At 46.1% G+C, this 21,202-nt stretch overlaps 1 protein-coding gene across 3 annotated transcripts in view; it reads left to right on the top strand.

The window, feature by feature from the left end:
• LOC143806964 (general transcription factor IIH subunit 2) overlaps nucleotides 1–18,505 on the top strand; it is a 73,473-nt gene extending 54,968 nt beyond the window's left edge. Inside the window, exon 16 of one of the 3 annotated variants that reach the window (XM_077288060.1) lies at nucleotides 17,841–18,505. In XM_077288060.1, coding sequence (XP_077144175.1) covers nucleotides 17,841–17,960 — 120 coding nt within the window. In that variant the 3' untranslated portion in view covers nucleotides 17,961–18,505. The remainder of the gene's footprint in view (nucleotides 1–17,840) is intronic. The other 2 variants (XM_077288051.1, XM_077288069.1) reach the window with 2 other exon arrangements.
• Nucleotides 18,506–21,202: the final 2,697 nt, after the last annotated feature.

Raw genomic sequence — 21,202 nt, 5'->3', positions numbered from 1 at the left:
GATCAGATTGATACGACCAGCCACAGAGAGTGGGAGTTTATCCCAGGTAGCAAATTTGGATTTAACCAAGTCCAATAATGGGTAGATATTAAGTTGTAAATCTAGTTGACTGCGTTGAGACATATGTATTCCCAGATATTTGAAATTGGAGACGATGGGTAACAGCGAGAGAGTTTCGAGGCATAACATTGGGGTATGGGAGAGAGGCATCAGGGCAGATTTATCCCAATTTATATAAAGACCGGAGAATTTGCTGAATTTATCTATCATCGTTATTACTTTTGGTAACGTATCTTCTGTTTGGTCCATTAACATCACCATATCATCAGCATAAAGACCAATGATGTCCACTCGATCCGCAATGTGTATCCCCTTGATGTCTACGGAGGACCTCATCCGTATTGCCAAAGCCTCTATCGCCAAGGCGAATAGAGCCGGGGAGAGAGGGCATCCCTGGCGAGTTCCCCTATGTAAAGAAAACGGTGCAGACATAGAGCCATTCACAACCATACGTGCCCCAGGCTTCGCATATAATGTACCTATCCCTCTCAGAAATTTGTCCCCAAAACCGTACTTCCACAAACCTGCAAAGAGGAAGGACCACTCAAGGGAGTCAAAAGCCTTGGCTGCGTGTAGCGATGCCAATGCCCATTTATTATCCGGTTCTAGAGAACTATATTGAATGACCGATTCAACCCGCCTAATATTAATGGAAGTACTTAATGGAAGTACTTTTCCCAGGCATAAAACCAGTTTGGTCTGGGTGTATGAGATCTAATATAATCGTATTCAGCCTGGTAGCCAGAATTTTGGTAAAGATTTTGTAATCCACGTTCACTAAAGATATTGGTCGATACGATCCACAATCTAGAGGATCTTTCCCCTCTTTCCTGAGCGCAATGATGTTGGCATCATAAAACGTTTCAGGCACAGACTCTCCCTCCCATATTCCCCTGAGTACCTTCAGTAGGATAGGTGCTAACTTGTCTCGGTATTTCCTATAGAATTCAATGGGAAACCCATCAGGTCCCGGGGCCTTCCCAGTAGCCATGTCTGCTATAGCATGTTCCACTTCCTCCAAAGTAAACTCAGCCTCCATAAAGGCTTGTTGGGATGGGCTCAATGAGGGGAACGTTATATCCGATAAGTAATCCAAACATTCATAGACATCAAAACTATTACCAGATTTATATAATGAGTTATAATAATCGTAAAAACCTTGAAGTATTTCATCAGTAGAGGATACTAATGAGCCATCAGATACACGGATCTGCAATAGTGTTGGAGGCGTTATTTTGGCGTACTAAGAAAGCTAGGAGTGTACTGGCCTTATTCCCCAGCTCAAAGTAGGACTGACGGGTGAAGAATAGTTTGCGTTTCGACTTAACGTCTGCATGTTGGGTATATAGCCTCTGGGAAGTAAGCCATTCAACTCTGTTACTGCTAGTCTGATTAGCTATATATGTGGCCTCCGAATCCTTTAATCTTTGCTCTATCTCATCATCCTCCCCCGCCGTTACCCTCTTGATATAGGAAATGGTAGAGGACAAGCATCCCCTCAAGTATGCCTTCAGGGTATCCCAAAATAAACCAAGGTTCTGGGGTTCCGGATGTGTTAAAAATAGGACAATCGACCAGTTAAATTGTTTTATCGCTAGAATCTATTAATTTTAACCAGAAGGTGTTCAATTTCCAGGATCTATTATTATTATCGGACTGCCCGTATTTAAGTTTAAGAGTAATCGGACTATGGTCTGAGATCCCCCTATTGCCATGTTCAATACTATCCACCCATAATGCCAAACCACCAGACCCAAATATATAGTCTATTCGAGACAAAGATTGCTTAGTAGATGAGTGGCAAGTATACCCCCTAACCTCTGGATGACTCATTCTCCATAAGTCCAGCCAACCACTACCATCCATAAACAGTGCCAATTGAGAGGGGGGATTGAGGTAAAAATTCCCCGGATGCTGCGTCATCTAATCTCAATCTGTCCATGGAATGATTCATAACTAGATTAAAGTCACCCATACAAATAACATTAGCGTCCGGATATTTTAAGGAGAAGCCCAGTGCCATACGGAGAACCGACATGTTAGCAGGGGGAGGGTTATAGATACACAATATCACATATTCTCGCAAATTAATAAATGCATGCACAAAGACAAAACGGCCCTCTGGATCACGCCTTGCCTCTCTGGCCTCCCATCTAACCTCCTTGTGTATCAACAGAGAGACCCCTCTTGAGTAGCTAGTGTGAAAGGCATGTAAAGACCATTGTGCCCATGGTTTTTGCATACATCGAACTGTGTCTCTCGTTAGGTGTGTCTCTATTAGTGCTACAACATGAGGGTGATATCTTTTTATCTGCGAAAATACCTTGATTTTCTTTTGAGGGGTTTTAATACCTCGTATGTTCCAGGTCATACATATAATTTCAGACCCCATGTTTATATTTAAAGGGAAAATTAATGCGTATCATTATTATTTGGGTGCAGTTCAGAGACATCACACAGAGCAAAGAATTAGTATTGGCGGCAACCATACATATCAAACAATCAAAACTGGTACATAAAACCAAACCAAACAGAACTTGAACAATGGAGGAGCATATTTCCATACTCCTACAGTCAAATAGAAAAGGGGATACCCTCACTGAATTCAGTGTCCGGTATTGTTGACATCTTTCGCACCCAGACGAAGAGCTCCATTTATATTGCCGTTAGTCAAAGAACCCAGATTAGGAGTCTTCCACATTAGACCCCTTGTGAGACCGCAACCATTCGGCCACTTCCGCTGGGTCTGTAAAGAATAAAGAGGAGCCCTTATGGACAATACGGAGCCGGGCTGGATAAAGCATAGAGTAGATGATGTTCTTATCTCTGAGTTGTTTCTTGATATCCATAAATTGTGCCTGCTGCTTTTGGAGCTCCATGGAGAAGTCTGGAAAAATCGATATAAGAGCATTGTTGAATTTAATGAGGCCCTTCTGCCGCGCCAGACGAAGAACAGCATCCCTGTCTCTACAATTAAGGAGACGTGCCAGAAAAGGTCGTGGTGGAGTTCCAGGAGGTAGAGGTTTCGTTGGGACCCTATGGGCCCTCTCCACCGAGAATGTCGAGGAGAATCCATCCCCTAGTGAAGTCTTAAGCTATTCTTCCAGAAATTGCTCGGGCTGCTGACCTTCCGAACGCTCCGGGAGACCGATAATTCGAATATTGTTGCGGCGTAGTCTGTTTTCCAAATCATTTGCCTTTTGCTTCCAAGCATTTACGGAGCCAGCAGCTTTTGTGAGTTTAGCCTCCATAGGAGTGATAGTGTCTTCTATATGAGACACTCTCATTTCAACCTCCGAAATGCGCCCTCTCATAGCTTGCATATCATGTCGCAGACGGCCCACTTCAGTATGCACATCCTCTATTTTCTCCGTAAGAGATGATCTAGTGAGGGAGAGAGCCTGCATTAACTGCTCGGATGCCTGTTTAAGAGTCAATTCATCTTGTTCTCCCTCCTCGTTACTGTCAGAGGGGCGGCCTTTGCGCTGAGATGGTGCAGAATTATTTCTAAGATTGCGCACATTATCAGGAGGATCATCCCTGGCGTATTTCCTTAGTTTATCAGCAGCCGCTGCTTCTTTAGAGTGCTGCATGGTAGGCAGACAAAAGGGACTCCACAAAGCAATCTCAGTGGTAATTATGGATAAGCTGAGCCCCAATTTCAGATCCCGTATTGTTAAGCACTGGACTGTATTTCAAGAGACCACTGGACAGGCGATTTAAATTGTAAGATTTATAGAGATGACCGCTTCAACACACAAGCTGAGCGGCCTCACAGTCCCCACAGGGGGAGCAGCAGGAAGGGGGTTAATCCCTCTAATGTTATGGCGCTGGTAAATGAGGTGTCCACCCGATAGGGCACACACCGCTCCACCCCCTACTTTCCTCAGGTATGCGCTCACCTTCCCAGCACCGCAGATATAATTAGGAGCGCAACTTCCCTTTCTGTTAGGGCGTGCGCTGTGTTAGTGGCCGCTGCCCCAGGCAGGTACCGCCGTTCACCTCAGTTCTCCCGGCTCCTGTATACAAGTGCTCCGCAGCTCTCACCGGTATGGCCCGACCACCGCCACCTCCAAGAGGAAGGAGCCCGGCTCCAGTAGAAGACAGCGCCGCGTCCTGTGTTCTAGGGCGCGCACTCTGAAAATGGCCGCCGCTGCATGTGGCTCCCGCAGCTCCCGGCTTCCCGGATCTCCACAGCAGCCTCCCGGAGGGTCCACCGGGCTCCCAGGTATATGGGGTTCCAGTCCCAGTCGGTACCGCTCGGTCACGCACAGTATATACGGCAGGATAGGCTCAGGATATGTGGAGCTCTTGTGAGATGCGTCCTTCTTCCTCGGCTACATAGCCACGCCCCCCACAATACACATGTTTGCATTCGTTATTATCAATTACAGTATGGAATACAGATGGTTGCAATGCATCATCATACCTAAAATATTACAAAAGTAACAAACTGTGCATGTTGAATCACTGATCACCTATTATATAACATTAACTACATTACCTTTTAATAGTACGCCGCCGAAGAGGAAGTTCCATACAGATTTCACCCGTTAAGTGATGCCCCCCAAACCACGAGCCCAACTCTTGCATAGTTGTCAAGTTAATGGGGATTATAAAGTATTATAAGGCTACGTTCACATTTGCGGTCAGCGCCGCAGCGTCGGGCGCCGCAGCGGCGCCGCATGCGTCATGCGCCCCTATATTTAACATGGGGGCGCATGGACATGCGTTGTGCTGCGTTTTGCGCCGCATGGCCGCAAGCGTTGGACGCAAGAAACGCTTCAAGTTGCATTTTTTTTGCGTCCAACTTTCGGCTAAAAAGGACGCATGCGGCGCAAAACGCAGCGTTTTAGCGTGCGTTTTGCCGCGTTTTTGTTTGCGTTGTGCGCTGCGGCGCCGACGCTGCGGCGCACAACGCAAATGTGAACGTAGCCTAAGAGGAGTTCCATCTACCCCAGATCTTCTCGAATTTACCTGGACATCCTCTATTTTGATATAGTGTACGTTCATACGGGATGATCAAATTCACCAGATCGACCCAGGCTCTGAGAGATGGGCAGGAACCATACATCCATTGTAATGCTAACACCTTCCGTGCCATAAAAAGTCCCTCTCGTAGAAATATTCCGGTATAGTGATCCCAAGCTTCCGCATCCCACACCCCAAACAAGCAGATCAGTGGTTCAAGTGGGACAGGAATCAGTAATAAGGATGTTAATAATGTCATCACCTCCTTCCAATAATGAAGAATAACAGGGCACTTCCAAATCATATGAATGAAATCTGCATCACTTGAGTGGCACCTCAAGCAATCTGACGAACGGAGGCGGCCCATTTTAAAAAGTCGCACCAGGGTCAAATAAGACTGATATATGATATACAACTGGGTCATTTTATTATTAATTGAGGAAGAGACTTTAGTTGGGGATTCCAGAATATCTTCCCACTCTTCTCCCGATACATCAGGAAGAAGTCCCTCCCACTTCCCCTTGATAGAATTTATAGTAGACCCAACTCCCATGGACAACAAATAAGTATATAAGGAGGAAATAAGTCCTTGAGGACCCTGTGAGCTGAGAATACCTATCAAAGGTAAAGATGAAATAGCTCGATCTGTACCCATATTCCGCATGTGTGATTGAAAGGCTGATCTTAGCTGCAGATAACGGAAGAATTGAGATCTCGGAATACTGTGAGTGTTCTGTAGTTGTTCGAAGGATACAAAGATCCCTTGGTTATATACATCTCCCACCGAGAGAACACCATACGAAATCCAAAAATCAGTGGATGGGTGGCTCAATAGTCCCGGAAAGTAACTATTATTCCACAGGGGCATTTCAACTACTACATCTACAAATCCAATTACCGTATTTTCCGGCGTATAAGACGACTGGGCGTATAAGACGACCCCCCAACTTTACCAGTTAAAATATAAAATCTTCTTAAAAGTCGGGGGTCTTCTTATACACCCTATGTCGTCTTATAGGGCCGGTGAATATGTGCCTTTTGGGGGGGGGGGAGTGATCCTGATGACGAGGGGGCGTCTCACAGGAAAGTGAGTATCCCCCATTACCTTATCGTAGCGGTGCAGCGTGGGGGTCTCAGTGCTGGGAGCGGCGGCGGCGGCGGCTGCTGCTGTGCTCTGGTGCGGCGGCTGCTGTGCTCTGGTGCGGCGGCTCCTCTTCTGTGTGGGGCCTCTGTGCTGTGAGGTGGCGGTGGCGGCGGCATATCTTTATCCAGTTGGGGCTCCTCCGGCATCTCCTTAGCCCTGGAGGCCCCGCCGCAACTCCATCGGTGCAATGCAGCGGCCATTTTCCCGGAGGCAGCTCAATAGGTGCGATGCGGTGGCCTCCGGGAAAATGGCCGCTGCTCAGATTCAGATCTCGTCCCGAAATCTCGGGACACGAGATCTGAATCTGAGCAGCGGCCATTTTCCCGGAGGCCACCACATTGCACCGATGGAGTTGCGGCGGGGCCTCCAGGGCTAAGGAGATGCCGGAGGAGCCCCAACTGGATAAAGATACGCCGCTGCCGCCGCCACCTCACAGCACAGAGGCCCCACACAGAAGAGGAGCCGCCGCACCAGAACACAGCAGCTGCCGCCGCTCCCAGCACTGACACCCCCACGCTGCACCGCTAGGATAAGGTAATGGGGATTACTCACTTTCCTGTGAGACGCCCCCTCGTCATCAGGATCACTCCCCCTCCCCACCCACCATATACACCGGCGTACAAGACGATTCCCGGCGTATAAGACGACCCCCGACTTTTAAGAAGATTTTCGGGGGTTAAAAAGTCGTCTTATACGCCGGAAAATACGGTACTTTTTTAATTTGCCTCCATATTAGTCGTGCCAGCCGGACTAAAGGCAGCAAACGGGGAGCATTAACTTTCTCTAGTTTCAGAAACCCCAGTGGACAATCAACCCGGGCAGAATGGAACAAGTGGCTCTCCGAGTTAGGCAGGGAATTATTGGGCATCCATTTATTTATCGACTTAGCCTGACCGGCGAGATAATATAAGTAGAAGTCCGGCAGAGCCGCCCCACCCCCCCTGTTTCGGCCTCTGTAATGCTGATAATTTAAGTTTAGGTCTAGTTTTCCCCCATATAAAGGATGTAACCAGGGAATTTAAATTCGCAAAGAAGTGTTTGGGTATGGGCACGGCACTATGTTGAAGGCAGTAGCTAAGTTTGGGGAGCAATATCATTTTTATTAGGTTAATACGGCCGGCGACAGAGAGCGGGAGTTTGTTCCAGGTTGCAAATTTAGTTTTGACCAAATCTAATAGTGGATAGATATTAAGTTGTAGATCTAATTGACTATGTTGAGACATGTGGATACCTAAATATTTGAAACTGGAAACAATGGGTAGCGACGAGAGAGTTTCAAGGCAGGTTGTCGGGGTATGTGAGAGAGGGAACAGAGCAGATTTATCCCAGTTTATATAGAGACCAGAGAATTTACTAAATGTATCTATAGTCGCTATCACTTGTGATAACGTTTCTTATACTTTGTCCATAAATATCACCATATCGTCAGCATAGAGACCAATGGTATCCACTCGACCCGCAATATTTATTCCTTTAATGTCATTGGAGGTCCTTATGCGTATTGCCAAAGCCTCTATTGCCAAGGCAAAAAGAGACGGGGATAGAGGACATCCCTGACGAGTTCCCCTATATAGGGAAAAAGGCTCAGAAATGGCATTATTCACAACTATACGTGCCCTGGGCTTCATATATAGTATACCTATCCCTCTCAAAAATTTATCCCCAAAACCGTATTTCCTTAAACATGCAGAGAGGAAGGGCCACTCGAGAGAGTCAAAAGCCATGGCTGTATTTACCGCCAATGCCAGTGCCCAGTTATTATCTGTTTCTAGAGAGCTATACTGAATCACTGACTGAACCCGTCTAATATTAATGGAGGTGCTTTTTCCAGGCATAAAGCCAGTCTGGTCTGGGTGTATAAGGTCTAATATGATTTTGTTCAGTCTAGTAGCCAAGATTTTAGTAAAGATTTTATAATCTACATTTACCAACGATATAGGACGATACAATCCACATTCCTAAGGATCCTTCCCCTAGAAGAAGAGTGATCGCAATGGGCGGTGGTGCCCCACTCTTGAAAAGAGGCAGAATGTGTAGTACTGGGGGGGGTTAGGGGGGGAAGTTGGATTTTGGCGGGGGGGGGGGGGGTTAGGGAAGTTAGACAGCTCATACCTGGGAGTAACGACATAATTGGAGATGATGAGTCAAATGATGGGGGGCCGCATTAAGATACTGAGCTGGAATGTGAGAGGTCTGGCGGATAAGTCTAGACGAGCCGCGAGCTTGCAGTACGCAAGGGATCAACGGGCTTCAATGATATGTTTGCTGGAGACGCATTTGATACGTGAGAGGGTGGATGTACTAAATAGACGATGGATTCAGAAGGGATACCATTCTACCTTTTCTACGTACTCAAGGGGAGTGTCAGTCTTGGTACCTGTGGGAGTGCAGTATGAAGAGGTGAAGATATGTGTGGATGTGGATGGTCAGTATGTGGTGATACAGTGTATACTATATGGAGTGAGGTTGTGCATTGCGGCAATGTATATTCCACCTCCCTATTCAAGCAAGAAGATTAGAGAGGTGTTGGAGTGGGTGGAACGATTGGGACCGACACCACTGTTAATTGTTGGAGACCTGAATAATATTTGTGATGACTTTTGGGATAAAAATAAAAACACCCAGAATAGGTCGGAGGGGCACACTACAACATTTGGCACCTATGTTCGTGAAATAGGTATGATTGACCTCTGGAGAGTTAGACATGTTGGGGAGAGAGGGTATTCATGTTATTCACCGGCTCATGCTACGTTGTCCAGAATTGATATGGCTTTGGGTAATCGTCTGTTAGATACAATGGTGGGGGATGTGAAAGGGCCCTTGGATATCTACCAAGGGCCCTTTCAGACCACAGTCCAATATAGGTGGAGTTTAGATTGTTGGGGACACAGGCTGTAAATAGGAGAGAGTGGAAGATCCATCCTAATTGGTTACATAGTTTGGATTTGGATGGTATAGGACAGGAGGTGACGGAATTCTTTGTTTTGAATGATGGGAGTACAGACGCTCTTAATGTTTGGGATGCAATGAAGGCGTACTTGAGAGGGTTACTATTTAGAGATATTAGTAGGTGTAAGCGGAAGACGAGAGAGGCAGAAAAGGCGGCGGTTGATGAGCTGAGGGATGCGGAAGATGAGATGGCAATATTGGGAACTCCTGAGGCTGGGAAAAGGTTGAGAACAGCGCAAAGTCATATGGAGAAAATTTTGTTGGGAAAAGCTGAAAGGAAGCAGGAATTTCAGAGGCTGGCTTATTATCAGGAGGGAGAAACAGTGGGGCATATGCTATCGTTGGTGGCTGCTGCCCAGAGAGGTACCTCACATGTTCACTCGTTGGTATCGGTCAATGGAAGCAAAGTATCTGAAACATCTGAGATTCTGAAGGTTTTTGCGGATTTTTATGCGGACTTATACTCCTCTCGGGTTGATGCGTCGGCCGGAGACACATTGACTTTCTTGGAAGGCCTGGGTTACCGAAAATAAGTGAGGTGGATAGAGAGAGCTTGGAAGCCCCTATCACGGAGGAGGAACTGAGTCGGGTACTAAAGTCCATGGCTAATGGGAAGGCGCCTGGAGTCGATGGGCTACCCTCCGAAATTTAAAAAAAGTATGGGAGAGGTGTTAATTCCTAGATTAAAGACGGTTCTAGAGGAGGCTAGGTGTCAAGGGTGCCTGCCAGCCTCTATGAGAGAGGCCATAATAGTGGTTATTCCAAAGGAGGATAAGGATTTGGGGAAACCTGAGTCATATCGTCCAATTTCTTTGCTAACTATGGATGTCAAGCTTCTGGCCAAGGTGTTAGCTTCCCGGCTGTCTTGTGTCATCACTAATCTGGTGCATCCGGATCAGTCTGGCTTTATGCCGGATAGATCTACAGCGGTTAATCTGCGGAGGTTGTTTATGAATCTGCAGCTGAAGTCTGATAACTGTGGCCAGAGAGTTATTGCGTCCTTGGATGCCCATAAGGCGTTTGACAGTGTGGAGTGGGGATATCTATGGCAGGTGTTGAAGTGTATGGGTATTGGACCGCAGTTTGTCTCTTGGATTCAACTGCTGTATTCGTTGCCGGTGGCTAGAATCAGGGTAAACGGGGAGCTATCTCAACCTATAAAGCTGGCTAGAGGCACGAGACAGGGATGCCCGCTCTCGCCTCTTTTGTTTGCTCTGGCAGTGGAGCCCCTGGCCGCCAAGATTCGACAATCTGTTGAAGTCCCTGGGTTTAGGTATGGGAGGGTTGAGGAAAAGATAGCGTTATACGCGGACGATATTTTGCTCTTTCTGGCTGACCCGGATGATTCCTTGAGTGGGGCCATTGGGATTATTGAGAGATTTGGATCCTTATCTGGGTTGATGATAAATTGGAGTAAATCGGTTCTGTTTAAGGTAGATGGCGTGGGAGACGATATGAGTGAGCCTCTGGGGGAGGGGCTGCTTAGGGTGGCATCTCATTTTAAGTACCTTGGGATATGGATTTCGGTGCCAGTTACGGATTTTTTTACATAGGAATCTGACTCCTGTCCTGGGTGTCCTTAAGACAAAAGTGGATGCCTGGAATAAGTTACATCTTTCAGTGGTAGGTAGGGTTAATCTTATTAAAATGGTGTTGATGCCCAAAATATTATATATCCTTCATAACGCACCAGTTTGGATTCCACGGGGGAAATTTCGACAGATTAATTCCCTATTTAGAGGTTTGATATGGGGGAGGAAATATCCACGTATTGGCCTGGAGAAGCTTCAGCGACCCAAGGAAGATGGTGGTTTGGCTTTGCCTAACCCTGAAGTGTATTTTCTTGCAGCCCAGAGTCAGCATTTGAAGGGCTGGGCGCGTGAGACGTCATCCAGTGCAGTACAACACTTGATGGAGGGGGTGACAAACCGACGTCCAGTGGTACAGTGTCTGGAGGATGGCTCCTTGGGGGCTTTGGGGAAATTATACCCAACTATGCTTTTGATATGTAAAGTGTGGAACAGATTGAGGCAGATTCGGGGGGTTACGGGATTAACTAGATTCTCACCGATATGGTTTAATAACAACTTACGGGAGTTTGCGGCATTGGGGGTACTGCCAGAGTGGCAGGCTAAGGGAATCTATTATGTGCATCAGATAATTCAACGACAAGTGTTGAAATCTTTTTCCCAATTACAGACAGATTTTGGACTGAGACCCACTGGGGAATATCAATATGCACAGATGAAACACGCGTTTGGAGCTCAGAACAGGGGAGTGGGCATTAAGATCCAAGAAGATATAGTATTGGAATATGTATGTGGTGATGGGACTACAAGGGGGGTTATTTCCACCCTGTATAAGGACCTTCTACATACATACTTGTTAGATTTTCCTATAAAAGTGAGAGCTAAGTGGGAGAGAGACTTAGGCCCAATGGAGAATGAGACTTGGGAGTCGGTGTTGGAATGGGTTCCACGAGTGTCATTAAGTGAACCGTATAGGCTGTCGCAGCTTTACATCATACATAGAGTCTATGAATCTCCGGAAGTTCTGCATAGAGCGGGGTTGCGCGCCGACTCTGAGTGTCCGAGATGTAGGACTGTGAATGCCGGAATATATCATATGATGTGGACGTGTCCGAGATTGGCTGCTTTTTGGTTGGTTGTTCTGTGTCGTGTGGAAGGAGCGTATAGATGTAGGGTTCCGAGCGATCCGATAGTTTGCTTATTGGGATATGTGGATGAAATTGGAGTGGATTACAACTGGAAGATTGCAATTGCTAGGCTATTATATATGACTAGGAAAGTGATAGCACGGAACTGGATTAAGGAGGAACCGCCTGCGAGGGGTGAATTCCTTCAATATGTAAAGCACGGCCTCAAGTTGGAAAAGGGGGTTTACAAGAGACGCGGGAAAACAGAAACGTTCGATAAAATGTGGTCTCCATGGATTGAATTGGGGTAGGGTAGGTAAAGGGAATGGAAGCTAAAGGCCTTTGACTGGTGAAAATTGCTGGATGATTAGGCGGCCTTAAGTGAGTTGAGTGGACTAAAGATTCATTAATTCATTAATATTTTGATAGAGAAGTTCTAATGGAGATGAGCTGTCCTTTGGGGGCTGGGTGGGATTTGTTGGGAATGTTGGGGGTTTCTGAAACTGGAAAATTTTGTATGTAACATTTTGAAATATGGTGGATAATGTAATGTTTATTCTTAATAAAAATCTACTTAAATTAAAAAAAAAAAGGATCCTTCCCCTCTTTTCTGAGCATAACAATATTTGCATCATAAAATGTTTCGGGCATAGATCCTCCCTCCCATATTTCCCGAAGTACTTTCAGTAAGAGTGGTGCCAGTTTATCTCGATATTTCTTGTAGAGCTCAATGGGAAACCCATCAGGCCCAAGGGCTTTCCCAGTGGCCATATCCGCCATAGCATGTTCTACTTCCTCCAGGGTGAACTCAGCGTCCATAAAGGCCCGCTGGGTTGGACTCAATAAAGGAAACACTATATCTGATAAATAATCCAAGCATTCAAAAACATCAAGACCACTACCAGATCTATATAACACTTCATAGTAATCATGAAAACATTGAAGTATCTCATCTGTAGAAGATACCAGCGGGCCATCAAGTGTACTGATTTGTAGTATAGTGTTAGAGGTGTTATGTTGGCGCACTAAGAAAGCCAGGAGTGTAATGGCCTGGTTCCCTAGTTCAAAGTAGGATTGACGGGTAAAGAATAATTTGTGTTTTGACTAAGCGTCTGTATGTTGAGCATATAACCTCTGGGAGGCGAGCCACTCAGCCCTGTTACCACTAGTTTGACTGGTTATATAGGCAGCCTCCGAGTCTTTCAGCCGCTGCTCTATCTCATCATCTTCCCTCGCCGTCATCCTTTTGATATAAGAAATTGTGGAGGACAAGCACCCCCTTAAATAGGCTTTTAAGGTATCCCAAAACAGACCAAGATTTTGAGGTTCCGGGTGAGTTGAGATGAAAAAATTCAGCTGGTCAACCGTTCTATCACTAGAGTCTATTAGTTTTAACCAGAAAGGATTCAACTTCCAGGACATATTATTATATGATTGGCCATATTTAAGTTTAAGGATAACTGGACTGTGGCCTGAAATCCCTCTATTGCCATGTTCAACACTATCCACCCACAATGCCAAATTACTAGAACCGAATATGTAGTCTATGCGAGATAAAGATCGCCTGGTGGACGAGTGGCAGGTATACCCTTTAGTCTCAGGGTGACGCACTCTCCATAAGTCCAGCCATCCGCTACCACCCATAAACAGCACCAACTGGAAGGGGGGCTGGGACAGGAGCTCCCCAGTTGTCGTGTCATCCAGTCTCAATCTGTCCAGGGAACCATCCATGACTAGGTTAAAATCTCTCATACAATTAACACTGGCGTCAGGATAATTTAAGGAGAAACCCAATGCCATGCGAAGGACTGAAGTGTTAGCCGGGGGGGGGGGGGGTTATAGACACATAGTATCACATATTCACGCGAGTTAACAAATGCTTGCATGTGCTTCCCTGGCCTCCCATCTAACATCCCTGTGTATTAACAAAGAGACCCCTCTCGAGTAGCTGGTGTGGAATGCGTGGAGAGACCACTGCACCCACGGTTTTTGTGCATATTGGGCTGTATCTCTAGTCAGATGCGTCTCCACTAGTGCTACAACATGCGTGCAATACCGTTTAATCTGCGAGAATACTTTGATTTTCTTCCGGGGGGTTTTAATACCCCGTATATTCCAGGTCATAAATGTAATGTTTATACTTAAAAGAAAGGAAGATGTGAATTGTTACTCGGGTCAGGTTCAGAGACACCACACAAGAAACAAAAATAGTATTGGTGGCGACCATACACATCAAACAATCAAAACTAACACAAAAAAACAAGCAAAACAAAACTTGAACAGTAGAGGAGTACAATCCTGTACTCCTGTGATCAAATAGAAAAGGGGATACCCTCACTGACTCCAACGTCCGGTATTATTGATAATCTCAGCACCCGTATGAAGAGCTCTCTTTATGTTGCCATTAGGCAGAACGAATTAGGAGTCTTTCACAGTAGACACCCTGTAGGACCGTAACCATTCGGCCACCTCCGCCGGGTCCGTAAAGAATAAGGAGGAACCTTCGTGGACTATACGCAGTCGAGCTGGATAAAGCATGGAGTAGATAATATTTTTATCTCTAAGTTGTTTCTTGATTTCCATAAACCGCGCCCGCTGTTTCTGGAGCTCCATGGAGAAGTCCGGGAAAATCGATATGGTAGCATTGTTGAATTTGATAGGGCCCTTCTGCCGTGCCAAGCGAAGAATAGCATCCCTATCTCTGCAGTTGAGGAGGCGTGCCAGAAGAGGTCTAGGCGGAGTTCCAGGGGGGAGAGGTCTCGTTGGGACCCTATGGGCCCTTTCCACCGAGAATGTTGAGGAGAATCCATTCCCCAGAGAGGTTTTAAGCCAGTCTTCCAGGAATTGTTCAGGCTGCTGACCCTCTGAGCGTTCTGGCAGGCCAATAATTCGAATGTTATTGCGGCGTAATCTATTCTCCAGGTCATCTGCCTTTTGTTTCCAGGCGTTTATAGAACCAGCGGCTTTTGCCAGGGTAGTCTCCATAGGGGTGATGGTATCCTCTATATGGGACACTCGTGTTCCAACCTCTGAAATACGCCCTCTCATGGCCTGCATATCATGCCACTGACGACCCACCTCAGTGTGCACGTCCTCTATCTTCTCAGTAAGGGATGATCTAGTGAGGGATAAGCCTGCATTAACTGCTCAGATGCTTGTTTAAGGGTCAGTTCTTCTTGCTCTCCCTCCTCATTACTATCGGAGAGGCGATTTTTACGTTGGGCCGGCGTAGAATTATTCCTGAGAGCGCGTACATTATCAGGGGGATCTTCCCTGGCGTATTTCTTTAATCTGTCAACAGCCCCTGCTCCTTTGGAGTGATGCATGGTGGACAGCAGAAGGAGCTATACAAGTCAGCGGGCACAACAGGATATAGGGCTGTATCCCAGAGAAAAGAGACCACTGGACAGGTAGCTGGCATATGGAGGGTTATAAAGGGTATCAGTTGTAACATTCACTGAGGTGCTATATATATCGGAGCGGGCCCACAGTCTCCACAGGAGGAACAGCACGGAGGGGGTTAATCCCTCCAAAGTTATGGCACCGGCAGGAGAAGTGTCTGTCTGGCAGGGGGGCGCAGGGCCCAATCTTTCAGGGCACACACCACGCCACCCCTGTATTATCCCAGGCTATCCGCTCACCTCCTGGGCAGCACCGCCAGAGTAATGAGGAGCGCCCCTTCCCCTACTGTTAGGGCGTGCGCTGTAGTAATGGCCGCTGCCCCCCGCAGGCACCGCCGCCCGTCCCGGAACTCTCAGCTCCTTCACGCCAATGCTTCACCGCGCTCACCGCTGAAGTCCGCAGCTCCACCGGGTCCAGCAGAGGAAAAGCCCGGTATCAAAGGAAGCTGGCGCTGCGTCCTGTCTCGCTGGAGTGCGCGCACCATGATGGCCGCCGCTGCACAGGTACCCTCCGTTCGCCCGGGCCACACACAGATTCCTGCGTCACGGGTACTCACGGCAGCCGTTCGTGAAGGTTACCCGACTCCTGGGGTCCCAAGGTGCCAATGCCAGCCGGTACCACTGGTAGATAAGGGGTCTTAATGGCAGGATAAAATCAGGATGGCCGGAGCTCTCACGAGGCACGTCTCTCCTCCACAGCTACATAGCCACGCCCCCCATTGTCAGCATTATTGGAACTGAATTTGCCATCAAATCAATGTCCATGTTCTAAATGAAGTGGATTGTGATTTGTAGACTTAGTGTCCTTGTGATGTCCTAAGCTGAACCACCGCAGCACAAAATATGGAGAGTTGTCATGATGTGGTCCTGTTCCTTGCAATCTAATCAGCTATTATTTTAAAACCCAGTGCTGGCCTGGAACACAATCCTCACCTGCCCAGAAACACTTTTCACACCTGACTGCTAGCCCCAAAACCTTTGCCACCCCTAACCTTGTATGTGTAACCTAAACTATGCAAAGGTGTGTATATAAAATAAATGAGTTGACTATGGCATGAACTCACCCAGAAATGTAACTTGGGCATCTTGGTGCTGCCCTCATTCAATGGCCGACATTCAATGTATGTTCAAATTAGTAGTCACTGCCTGTATTTAGGGTGCACCCTTCTTACCTTCTAACAAGATGTGGATGGCGGAGCTGAGCAGGGGAGACACAGGTGCATAAAGTGTATACGGCATAGATTCCTTGAAGGGGCAGACTTTATATCCCGCCATAGTCTGTTGCAGACAGAAATGAAAAAAAAACGTATTACCCTAAAGCTGCTGTCTGCCCATTACACAGACAGGTAGCCGCTTCAGAAGCTCCATGACCTCTCCTCCCTCAATGTATCTGCCGTGGGTATGGAGAAGGACGACTGCAGACAGGTATCACCAGATTCATCTTTCTCCTGTTAGCTCCCTGCTCAAAGATCATGTTAGATTTATTACTTCATCCATTGCGTGTCTCCTACTAAAGACTATACTTCCAGCCCTATGGAGACATTGAGGAAAATGGAAGAAGAGGGGCAAAGCTGCAGATAAAGTTGTCATGGTTTGCTTGGCGGCCCACCCCACAAATAACATCCTGATGCTGACCAACACCTCAGGTTCCCTTGAAAGTGGCTGCGATAGATTTTATCGGGTGCCTGACTGCCGAACCCTCTTGATTGGTCTACTGGGAATCTGCAAGTTGGAAATATTACCTGCTCGCCCCTCATCTCTGTTCATTTGTATTTCTATTTTTTTTTGTGCCTGAGAATATCGGGCAATTGTAAAAATGCTAAATCTCTGCAGTTGCTCCCTTAAACTTCTCCTTTTTTCCTATTTTGCCTCATAACACAATTGAAAGTGGGACATATAAAAAGAGAAATATTCTGTGTGAGTTCCAGGAAACAAGCCACGTTCTGCTTCTGCTGTGTAAAACCCAACTCCCCGATCGAGCACAAGACGAAATTAGTGTTGATCTGCAGGAAACTAACCTTTGTCTTCTGCAGGAGTTTGTAAGGATTGTTTGTTCCAAGTGGTTGACAAAAATTCTGTAGATTCTAACAATTTGTACTAATTTAGCTCCGCTTTACCTGTATTATTCATTTGTAGGTTTAGCGTTTCTTTACAGGGAAGCTATCATCATAAAATGACCTATTGATTACAGATTTTTTTTTTTGCATTAACTGTATTTATTTTTTTTACATATCACAATCTGTATTAAAAATACAAAATTTAAATCTTGCATTTTTCGCACTGGCCAATGGGAGTGGGACTCCTATTTCCTTTCATTTCAGGAAACAACACCTGACATTAGTCACAATGAACAGACCCGACCCTATGTTTTGTATTGAAGCATCTGATGAGCGTGTCCAAAGGTCATTGTGACGTGAGATGGCGCAGGACAGTGGTGACATCTCCTATTGTGATTGGTGGATTCTGTGTTATCAGCTCTGTATAGTGATGTTATCTGTTAGCTCTTCCTGAAAGGACAGGAATACAAATTTTGCTTTGTATCACCCAAAAACCTGTTTTAAAACAATAGGTCATTTTCTGCTGATTGCGGCCCTAGTTATTCAATGTTCCTGTTAGTTTCAATGTTTAGTAAAACATGTCTTTTTGCTATCTCTTGCAGGTCTATGTGTGTGCTGTATGTGACTGTGTCTTCTGTGTGGAGTGTGACTTGTTCATCCATGATTCTCTACATTGTTGTCCCGGATGCGTTCATGCACAGCCAGACTCATTGGTGTCCTGATGACCACTCTGGTGGATAGATCTGTTTCATGAATGAAAATCACATAACTGATGAATCTATCAGACATACACAAGCCACTATGAATTCTGTGAAATCAGCAGCTGCTATGGCTGTCCATTGACTGACACTGGTGCCTGGCAGAGAACCAGCTCATAAGATGGCAGCAGAAAGCAGTAATGAAGATCTGGAGATATCCATCCATTACATAACCTGCAATGTTTGATTATTCAGACAATGGGACCAAACACAAGTGATTATATGCTAAACGCAATTTATTACATTACCTTAAATGAGATGTTCCACTGAAGAAGATCAGATAATGTCATAAATGTCTGATCCTAGGAACAGCCTGGCCCCTGTGCCAATAAGGTGGTTCACTATAATTTTCATTCATTTTAATGATGGTCTCGATAAAGACCAGTCTGTAACTAATGAATATCGCCACCTATCATTCTTTTATAAAGTGTCTAACTTCTTAGAAGAACTTCTATAAAAATGAACTACTGTTTAGCATATTTTGAAATTATGTTCAAATATTTTACTGATTCCTGTGTGTTCTGCTTATTCTGTGAAGGGGATTTCTCCTTCTTCTCATTGGGGGACACAGACCGTGGGTGTATGTTGCTGGGGGATTTTCTCTTTATTTTATTTTTTCCCATCTGCTTGTGCAGCCAATTGGTCGTGGTGGTGAAAAAGATGACGAGTTTCTGGAGCACACGTCGATGGGCAGAAAAAAAATGTACTGTATTTTTCAAAATATTAAGTGCACCTTACTGTAAGATGCCCCCCCCCCCTCCCAGGTTTAGATGGCAGAAAATAGGAAAACATTTTTCCCATTAATGGGTTTATCTGGGACTTAATGGATAAGCAAAAAATGTACCTAAGCTCTAACGGGCAAGTAATTGCAACTTATCTGGCAGTTGTGCACGGCGCCGTTCTTCTATGACAGACGGCTCCCCCAGTTAAGCAGCGAGCATACGACTGTCAATTAGAATGATGTTGGAAGTCCCGCCTCATCGTCAGATCTGGACACAACATGCAGGTAAGTAGCAACTACCTGCCTGTTAGTGCTTAGGTAAACATTTTTTTTTTGTTATACAGTCCCGGATGTCCCTTTTAATTAAAACTTCCCTAATGGTGTAAATTGGAGGAGTCATTTTCACTAATTTTAATGCACTAGTGTAGAATAGGGAGGTAATAAATCACACACAGCTCTGATCAGTCACATGACCTGAAAGGTCCTTGAGTTAATCTGGTGGAAGGTCCTTTAGTTGCTCATCTCGTGCAGCCTCTTTATAGGTCCTGGTAGGCTTCCTCTCCTGCTCTGCACCAATCACACAGATCACTGTGGGGCTGGAGGAGAGACAGCAGCTGTGATCGTGAAGAACACTGTGTCTTCATTCTCTTCCATTACAGGAGGCTGGCTCTGGACTGTAAGGCTACTTTCACACTAGTGTCGTGCACTGCAAGTCGCTATGCGTCGTTTTGAAAAAAAAACGCATCCTGCAAAAGTGCTTGCAAGATGCGTTTTTTCTCCATTGACTTGCATTAGCGACGCAGTGCCACATGTCGCAACCGTCGTGCGAAGGATGCGTCGGACCGTCGCCACCAAAAAAACGTTGCATGCATGTAACTTTTTTGGTGCGTCGTTTTTTGGTGCTGCGCATGCGCAGCCGGAACTCCGCCCCCTCCTCCCCGCACCTCACAATGGGGCAGCGGATGCGTTGAAAAACAGCATCCGCTGCTCCCGTTGTGCGGCGCTTCCACACTATGCGTCGGTGCGCTGCAAGATTTTTTTTGTCTTAATATATGGCAATCATATTACATAGCACCATATATTGACAATTGCTTATTTTCCCTTTTATCCAGATGATTCTTCTGTTTTCCATTAGGTCTATGACATCACATTATTAAAAACTGACTAGCTGAATCTTTCTAAACTCTATGTACAAACAGGAGGTTAATGTAACCTGCATGAGTCTCTGCAAAAGTCCCTGGTAGAGGAGGAGGGAGCAGCTGGGACAGGAGTTGGAGAGGAATGATTTTTGCAGGGAAAATAGACTTCCTGTTTTTCTATATTGAGCAGAAAAAGAGAAGAATTAATTAGGTAGTTAGGCAAAATGAGCAATTGTTAGCACACAGTGCTATGTAATATGAAGACTGCAATATATTAAGAGGATACTAACTTTGATGGGAGGAGGAGGGCTTTTTTAAAAGGAACCTGTCACCCACCTCAGGCGTTTGTAACTAAAAGAGCCATCTTGTGCAGCTCAAATGCTGCATTCTGACAAGGTGGCTCTTTTAGTTATGATGCCTGCACACGCTGAAATAATCACTTATAAAATGTGCCCCCACATACCCTGAAATCGTCCCAGGGGCAGGACTTTCCTTCCCAATTAGACGCAGCACAGCCGTCACTCCGGAGCTGTGCGCGCCGGGCGCCGCCTCCTCTTGCTGCATTATCGTCCCCTGCGCTGTAAGTTTTTTTTCCGGGCATGCCCAGTTGTGCTGCCCTTCGTACATACAGCGCAGGTGCTGGGACGATAATGCAGTAAGAGGAGGCGGCGCGCACAGCAGCTGTGCTGCGTCTAATTAGGAAGGAAGGTCCCAACCCCGGGACGATTTCAGGGTATGAGGGGGCACATTTTATAAGTGTTCATTTCAGCGTGTGCAGGCGCTTGTAACTAATAATCATTATTTTTTTTTATAAAGATTAAATAGATTAAAAATCCACCTTGTCAGAATGCAGCATTAGTGCTGCACAAGATGGCTCTTTCAGTTACAAGGCAGGTTCCCTTTAATACCTGGAAAAACACAAATAGCGTATTAGGCCGGTTTCACACTTCAGTGATTCCGGTACGTGAGGTGTCAGTTTTCTCACGTACCGGACACTGACACACGTAGACACATTAAAATCAATGTGTCTCTGCACATGTCAGCGTGTTTTCGCAGACCGTGTGTCCACGTGCAAAACACGGAGACATGTCCGTGTTCGTGGGAGTGCACGGATCACACGGACCCATTAAAGTCAATGGGTCCGTGTAAAACACGTACCGCACACGGATGCTGTCTGTGTGCCGTGCAGGAGACAGCGCTACAGTAAGCGCTGTCCCCCCAGCGTGGTGCTGAAGCCGCGATTCATTTCTTCTCTCCAGCGTTCGCTGGAGAAAAGAAATGAAAAGTCATGAATATTCATCACTGTAATAAGTGGCATCACGTGACAGCTCATACAGGAGAAGCTG

This window comes from Ranitomeya variabilis, chromosome 1, assembly GCF_051348905.1.
Source record: "Ranitomeya variabilis isolate aRanVar5 chromosome 1, aRanVar5.hap1, whole genome shotgun sequence".
Classification (NCBI taxonomy): Eukaryota; Metazoa; Chordata; class Amphibia; order Anura; family Dendrobatidae; genus Ranitomeya; species Ranitomeya variabilis.
This window is presented reverse-complemented; position numbering and strand designations above follow the sequence as displayed.